Consider the following 8551-nt stretch of genomic DNA (forward strand, 5'->3'; position numbering starts at 1 on the left):
TCAGCATACAGGTTGAATAAGTATGGTGAAAGAATACAGCCTTGTCGCACACCCTTCTTAAATTTAAACCATCCAGTGTTCCCATGTTTTGTTCAAATAACTGCCTCTTGATCCATGTACAGATTCCTCATGAGCACAATTAAGTGTTCCGGAATACTCATACTTCGCACTGTTGTCCATAGCTTGTCATGATCCACACAATCAAAAGCCTTTGCGTAGTCAGTAAAGCACAGGTAAACATCTTTCTGATATTCTCTGCTTTCAACAAAGATCCATCGGACATCAGCAATGATATCCCTCGTTTCACAGCCTCTTCTGAATTCAGAAGTTCTCTGTCAATGTATGCTTGCAGCCGTTTTTGTATTACCTTTAGCAAAACTTTATTTGCATGGGATCTCAAAGCTATTGTCCGATGATTTCCACATTCCATTAGGTCACCTCTCTTTGGAATGGGCACAGATATGGATCTCTTCCAATCAGTCAGCCAGATAGTTGTCTTCCAAATTTCTTGGCAGAGATGAGTGAGTGCCTCCTGTGCCGCCTCACTTTCTTGAAAGATTTGAATGTGTGTGTATTCCATCAATTCCTGGAGCCTTGTTCTTTGCCAATTCCTTCAATGCACCTTGGACTTCTTCCTTCTTACTCAAAAAACTAAACTCACTGCTATCCTGTTAATTCCAACACATAGTGGCTCTAAGGGACAGAGTGGAACTGCTCCATGTGGGGTCTCCAAGGCTGGAATCTTTACAGAAACAGACTGCCACATCTTTCTCTTGCGGAGCGGTTGGTAGGTTCAAACCACCGGCTTTTCAGCAGTCTCGCATTTAACACACACCACCACCAAGGTTCCTTTACGTCTACTGGCTTTTTTTTTTTAATGTTTTATTGTGAATTATGTGATAGTTTACATGGGAGAACATTAGCTTTACATTCACCCTATCGTATATCGTTTCATTGCCATGGTTACAATCCCTTCCATGCATCATCAGCCAACCAAAGGGTACACCCTGCAAGCCTATCCCCCGGTCGTCAGCACACAGCCCCTCTCCCTCTCTGGGTCTAATCTACTTGCTTTTATATGAATAGAATATCTGCAAAGGGTTATTTATATTCAAAGAAGATGTTATGTGTGTATTACGTTGTATTACATTAATATATCTAGATTGCATGTCTACGTCTTTATAATTAGGAGTCCTGGTGATGCTTTGGGTTAAGCACTGGGCTGCTAATCACAGAGTCAACAGATCAAATCTATCAGCTGCCCCTTGGGAGAAAAATGAGGCTGTCTACTCCTCTGGTAGCATAGTGGTTACAAATCGGGCTGCTAACCTTACGGTCGGCAGCTCGAAACTACCAGCTGTTCCACAGGATAAAGATGAGGCTTTCTGCTCCTGTAAAGATTTGCAACCTCGGAAACCCTGTACAGGGTCATATGAGTTGGAACCGACTCCACGGCCCTTAACAACAACAACAACAACAACAACACCTATAACGCAGTCCTGGTGTGATGCTGCGGGTTAATGTGCTGGACTGCAAGGTCAGTTTGAACCACAAGGTCGGTGGTTTAAGCCCATCAGCTATTCCTCGGAAACTCTACACAGGGTCGCTATGAGTTGGAACTGGTTCTACGGCACGTGATAACAACAATTCCTATTAAGATTTAGTCTTAGAAACTCCATAGAGGGTCACTGTGAGTCAGAATCGACTCCATGCCAGGGGGTTTGGTTTCCTCTTTTTTTTTTATATACTTATATATTTGTTTGTATACAAATGCAAATTTCTAAAGGTCACTATTTACATTTAAAGGGAAAGATACTGTAGTTATATCTATTTCTTCCTTTTTATATCTATCTCTTTATAGATTTGTTTGCATGTGAATTCAGTATCTCCAAAAGAATTTACACCAAATTGCCAACAGCAGCTGCTTCCAAGGAGAGGAACTGGGAGGCTGCTGGGAGGTGGGTGGGGAGGATGTCTTGGACAAGTCATCTTCACTGCTTATGGTACAAATGGTTAAGTGCTCTAGAAGCCAAGAGGCTGGTGGTTCGAATCCACCCAGAGGTGCACTGGAAGACAGACCTGGCAATCAGCTTCCGAAAGGGCTCAGCCTTGAAAACTCCGTACACACGGGGTTACCATGAGTCACAACCGACTTGATGGCACCTAACAAGAGCAACCTTTTTAGTCCTTTCGTTAATTGTGGTGGTTCTATTAACAATTTCAAAAACAAAACAAAAGTCCCAGTTCTTGAGCGTGTCTTAAAGACCTACAGCTCTAAAACCAGGGATAAGAAATGTCCTAAAGGTGCAACTATGGGTCTTTCCCTTTCAGGAGGAAAGAGGGAAGAAAAACTGAAGACACATGAAAACAATCAGTTAAGGGACTAATGGACCATGCAAAACCATCATTCTCCATGGCCCGGAGACCAGAAGGGAATAGACAGTTCCCAGCTAGCACTACTAACTACTCTTCTAACTGAAAGGGATCATTAGAAAATCCTGGACAGAGTGGAAGAAACACGTGGAACAAAACTCAAAACCATTAAAACAAAACAAAACAATGAGGACTATGGCCTGTTGTGATCCTTCAGATTAAGGAATTGAACTCAGCTCCCTAGCTCAACCTTCACCCAAGCAACAGACAGGTCTATGCAGGGAACAGTGAATGTCACTAGGAGCTAGATACACCTTGGAATAATCAACCACTTGATATCAAAAGGGAAGCATTTATTCAAGGATAAAGTTCAGAAAAGTTAGGAAAGGAGGGGGAATGGAAACAGGAAACGCAGGGAGGAAGTGGGATCAAGTGATGTTTCATTGTGGGGATTGTAATCAGTAACATGAAACAAAATGTATACGAATTCCTGAACAGGAAATTGAGCTGCTCAGTAAACTTTTACCCAACTTGCAATAAAAAGTAAAAAAAAAAAAAGATTCATTTCTTTGCTACACTTACTGAAGCGGGTTTCTGATGCTTATTAAGCTCAAGAGCCCTGGCATAGTAGCACAGGTCTGAGAATGCAGGACCAAGGATTGGAGTCTGAGACGTTATGGACTGGATTGTGGCCCCACTCAAAATACCAGGGGCCTTCAAAAAGTTTGTGGATAAATTCCTTTATCTTTTCATTCTATTTTCCCACAAACTTTTGAAATCCCTTTCTATGTGCTGGAAATCAAACTCCTAGGCCTATGATTATTTTAGTGATGTTTTACAACAGTGTGGGATGGGTCCTAAACTCACAAGCGTATGAGTGATAAAAGAGCAGATTAGACACAGAGACCAACACACAAGGAGGGGAACATATGCGTTTGAGGATGGCCAAAAACCAAGGAATGTCTGGAGCCACCAAGTCCCTGGGTGGCATAAACTATGAAGGACTCAGCTACTAGGCCACAGGTGCCTCGGAACACAGGTCTGGTGATGTCGCTAAAAGCTCACAGCTTGGAGTTCTGCTCTTCACATAAGTCAGAATGAATAGAGGACAATTAACAACAATCCAAAAGGAAGGAATTAAAAGAAGGAATGCTCGAACTGCTAACTGCAGGGTTGTTCCGGTTGCTGCTGGGGAGAAAGAGGCTTTCTGCATCGGTAAAGATTGTGAACCTCGGAAACACTATACACCCAGGGTCACTATGAGTCTGAATCAACAGAGTGACGATGGGTTGGGTTTGGTGTTCTTAGTTTTACTAACAAGAAAGCACTATACTACAAACCAAAAGGTCAGCGGTTCAAAGCCACCAGCTGTTGTGTTGGAGAAAAATGAGGCAATCTGCTTCTGTAAGCTCTCTGGGGCAGCTCTACTCTGTCGTTATGAGTTGGAATCAACTCCATGGAAGTGGGTAATGGCTGCCGACAAAGTAAGAATCACAGCAAAGCCCCTGATCTGGACTTTTTGTCTCCAGAACCGAGAAAAAACCAAATCTGTTCTTTAAGGCGACCGATTTGGGGTATCTGTGTGGCAGCAGCACTGGCTAACAAGGACAGAAGGTGCGGGGCTGAGACTCACAGAAGTCACTGTGCCGACGCTGGCGGTGATAGGTGGAGGAGGAGCCCCGCTGCCCTTTGCTGTGGCTGGCCCCTTTGCTGGAGCTGGTTCCGTTGGTGGTATCGCTGGGCGCCCGCACCCGTGCCAGGGCCAGTCCTGGGGCACCCCGGTCCCCACCTTCCTGCAGGACGATGACAGATGAGGAGCCTCAGACCCTGTCCCAGCTGCCCCCACCCCCCCCTTCCATAGTTCCAAAGTGACCTCTGACCTCAGTCTTCCTGCCCAGCAGGAGGTAGGTGGCGGTCACTTCATTGTACTTCTGGCTGGTCAAGGCCTCTTTGATTTCTTCCCGCGTGTAGCCCATACCCACCATGACCTCTGGGGAGAGAGGATGGCGAGAGAAGAACGTCAGTCACCCCAGAGTCTCCTTCCATCCCATCCATTTCCATACCACACACAATGTCTGCTCTCAGGACCGTCCAGTATCCACTCCCCCTAACTTTTGGACCCACGTCAGATCATTTGGCTGCATGTTCCAAGCCCTCCCCCCCTCAAAAACAAAAGTGAGGTTGAATGGATTCTGACTCATGGCGACCCCATGGTGTGAGAGTAGAACTGTGCTCCACAGGGTTTTCTTACGGCTGATTTCTGTGGAGGAGACTGCCAGACCTTTCTTCCGAGGCTGGACTCAAAGATGGGATGCCCTTTCCAAGCCCTAAGGGTGAGCATATGACCCAGGTCTAGCCAATCAGAGAATTCCAGTTCCAAAAGCCATAATGATTGGTTCAGGGGTAGACAAAGAACACCAGCCTCGGGCTTCTATTGTTGTTGTTGTTGAGTGCCTTACAGTTGATTCCGACCCATAGCGACCCTGTACAGGGTTTCCGAGGGTGTAAATCTTTACGGGAGTAGAAAGCCAGAAAGCCTCATCTTTCTCCCGCGGAACGCTGGTTGTTTCGAACTGCTGACCTTGTGGTTCGCAGCCCGATTCTATTAGAAGGTTAGAAAGGGGCTTCTCTTTCTAACAGGGTCCAGGTCACTAGGACACATTGCGTTGCCAGTTTATCTCCAATGTGAGATAAACTGGGAAAGAAGTCAATGATTATCTCGGAGCACCTGGATCCAGCTTTACCTGAAGCCTGACACAACGTTTCAGTTATGTAGCCTTTTCAATTATGTGATGCAATAAATTGTTACTTTTAGGCTTTATAAATCATATGAAATTACTAAAGCAAACAGTTTCGACTTCTAAAGATGGTGACTTCATATGGTTCAATTTGTAATTGTGAGGCACTGGTGATCCTGCAGTAGAATACCTGCCTTCCCTGCCCCACATCTGTCAGTGGAGGCTTGCAGGCTGCTGTGATGCTGACCAGGTTTCAGTGGGGCTTCCAGACTGAAGATAGAGCAGGAAGAAAGGTCTGGCAATGTGCTTTCAGAAATCAGCAAATTAAAACACTATGAATCACAACAGGCCAACCCCCAACTGACCATGCGGATGGGAGCAGGATCAGGAAGCATTTCGGTCTGCTTGGCCTGGGGCCACCATGAGTTGGGAGCGGTATGACGGTAGTCCAACAGCATTATTGTTACTGTTATCAGGATGAAGCCAGATTGAACTTGGGTTTACTGTTACTTCCAACCAAGAAAGCCTTGATTCATGTAGCCAGATTCTGATGATGGCCTCGGTTTCCTCATCTGTATAATGGCTGCAGGGTCACGCAGGTGAGGCATTCCCAAGACTGGCAGATCAACACTGACGGATGCACATCTTCCTCAACTACTCCGTGATTTCCTTTTCCCATCTTTAATATGAGGGAGCTTCTAAACGTTTGTGGAAATTTGGGATAGAAAGAATATGGAATTTTCCCACAAACTTTTTGAAGCCCCTCGTATTTTATAATGTTTTTGGTGAAGAAACACAGCAGCCTCGGTGTCCATTCAATGATCTCTACAGGAGCCGCTCAGTGGCATAGGTCAAATCCTTCACCATATGTGAACTTTCTGTGATTTCTCCTCTTTTCCTAAAATTGAAAACTCAGCATGTGTCCAGTACTTACTATACACTGGCACTTTACATAGATGAACTCTTCATATTCCTAACCACGCTCCAGAAAGGTACCCTGGTGGCACAGTGGCTAAAGTGCTCTACTGTCAACCCAAAGGTCGGCAGTTCAAATCCACCAGCCATTCTGAAAGAAAGATATGGTGGTCTGCTTGTTAAAAAATAAACATAAAAAACAAAAAACAAAATAAACACTACCATAGAGTTTGTTTCTACTTACACCAAACTCATGGGACAGAGCTGGTGGTGGTGTTCTTAACAACCCTGTACAGAGAGGAGCAGCTAGTGAGTTTGAACCACCGACCCTGTGGTTCAAATTGACCTTATGGTCGAGTGCTTATCCTACAGTGCCCCACAAAGAACCCATGGGATGGACTATAATTACTGTAAATCTTTGTGGAGGCAGTCTTATTTTCCTCTTATGGAGCAGCTGGTGGGTTTGAACCTCCGACCTTGCAGTTAGTAGACAACACTTAACCCACGGCACCACCCGTTTCTTTCCGTAAAGATTACACTCTCAGAAACCCTATGGGGCAGTTGTGTTCTGTCCCAGAGAGTCGCTATGAGTCGGCATTAACGTAACAGCCACGGGTTTGAGTTTTCTCTTTAACAATTCTGAGGCCGGTTCTCTTGTTAGGACCATCGTACAATCAGCGGCCACCGTGTCAGCCTGGACTCCTGGCGACCCCATGGGTGCAGAGTAAAATTATGGACGGCTGGATTTTTAATGGCTGGTTTTCTGGATGTGGATTACCAGGTCTTTCTTCCAAGAGGCCTCTCTTCCAAGTGGACTCGAACCTGCATTTTTCAGTTTAGCAACTGAGAACATTCAACCGTCTGGCTTCTCCATGACCATTTTGTGTCGCCGAGCTGATCCTGATTCTTGGCAACCCATGTGTGACAGAGGTTGAAACTACCAACCTTTCAGTTCCCAATTGACCACGGCTTCTTCCATGATCATTTTACAGACGAGGAAAGAAAGCACAGAGAGAGGAAAAGCCACTTGCCCAGGGTGTCACACAGCTAGAAAGCGACAGTGTGGGAATCTGAGCCTGGGCTCTTCCTAACTGCTTCACAGACTCCTCTGCTGCTCACAGAAGGGACTGGTGTTGGGGGAATGGTTCAGTGGCTCCGAGGAGGTGGGGGCCCCTGCCCTCCAGGTCCCTCACCAATTCGCTTGGTGTCCCCAAAATCCTCCTCAGGCTCTGTGTATGGCTTCAACTCTTCACCCTCATATCCGATGTTGATCCATTTGTCTTTCATGATTTGCTGCAGGAAAGGGGGAAGACAGTGGTCAGAAAGAACTGGCAAATACACCCCTGGCCCAAGGCGCGACACCCCAGAATTGAGGGCTACGTGAGCGCTAGTGTCTCTGCACACCCCATTCCCACAGACTCTTGATGCCAGCCCCCCTCCTCCGCATCATCTGGGTCCCTGGCACCCTGTAATCATCCTGGAAGCTCATTAGCTAATTACTGGCATGGGGGGCATGAGGAGGCTGCTGGGGTGGTGGCAGGGCGGGTCTCAGACAGGTGGGTGCTGAGGGGAAATGGAAGGGTGAGAAGGCTGGCCTGGGGGTTCAGGTGATTTGGGGGGACTGGATCTCACCTCAAGAGTACAGCGTTTTGCTGGGTTCAGCACCAAAAATCTCCGCAGGATGCTCTCACAGTCAGTGGACATGTAGAAAGGGACGCGATACTTCCCTCTGAGGACTCGCTCCCGCAGCTCCTAAGGAGGGGGCGCCGCTGGGTGAGGGGTGGGCTGCCATGCCTCCCCGGGTCCCTCCCTCCCTACCCGCTTATATACGTATACCTGACACACATCACACACCACACTAACACCATATACCTGGTACACTCCCAACATACTACACACATTCACACACACAACACATACACTCCTCATATACTACACACACAACACACAACACACTTCCCACATACACAACACACAACAGACACCCCCAACATACTACATACCTACACCACACACACCACACACTCCCCACATACTACACACACACCACATGCTCCCTACATAGTACACACACACAACAAACATCACATACACTTCCCACATACTACACAACACACAACACATACACTCCCAACATACTACACACACCAGACACACATACATACACCACGTACACTCCCCACATACTACACACACACACCACATACACTCCCCACATACTACACACACACACACCACATCACATACACTACACATACTACACACACACACACACAAGACACCATGTACACTCCCCACATACTACACACACACACACACACTCCACACACACATCACAAACAGTATATACTCCGCACACATCACATACCACATACACACACTCCCCACACAGTCATATACCGCACACATACACACTTCCCACAAAGCACATACATATTTCACACATGGAGAGCATGGTGGATCTAGAGCAGGGGTAGGAAACCTTTTTTCTACCAAAATTTATAACATCATTCACAGGCCACACA

The 8551-nt window shown here is 46.4% G+C and overlaps 1 protein-coding gene across 2 annotated transcripts in view; it reads right to left on the reverse strand.

Moving 5' to 3' along the window:
* MARK4 (MAP/microtubule affinity-regulating kinase 4) overlaps positions 1 to 8551 on the reverse strand; it is a 43593-nt gene that overhangs the window by 15034 nt on the left and 20008 nt on the right. For both annotated transcript variants that reach the window (XM_006871341.1, XM_006871342.1), the window contains exons 9-12: positions 7659 to 7778; positions 7220 to 7319; positions 4254 to 4363; positions 4007 to 4166 (exon numbers count right to left, since the gene is read on the reverse strand). In XM_006871341.1, coding sequence (XP_006871403.1) covers positions 4007 to 4166; positions 4254 to 4363; positions 7220 to 7319; positions 7659 to 7778 — 490 coding nt within the window. The remainder of the gene's footprint in view (positions 1 to 4006; positions 4167 to 4253; positions 4364 to 7219; positions 7320 to 7658; positions 7779 to 8551) is intronic.

This window comes from Chrysochloris asiatica, unplaced genomic scaffold, assembly GCF_000296735.1.
Source record: "Chrysochloris asiatica unplaced genomic scaffold, ChrAsi1.0 scaffold00168, whole genome shotgun sequence".
NCBI lineage: Eukaryota > Metazoa > Chordata > Mammalia > Afrosoricida > Chrysochloridae > Chrysochloris > Chrysochloris asiatica.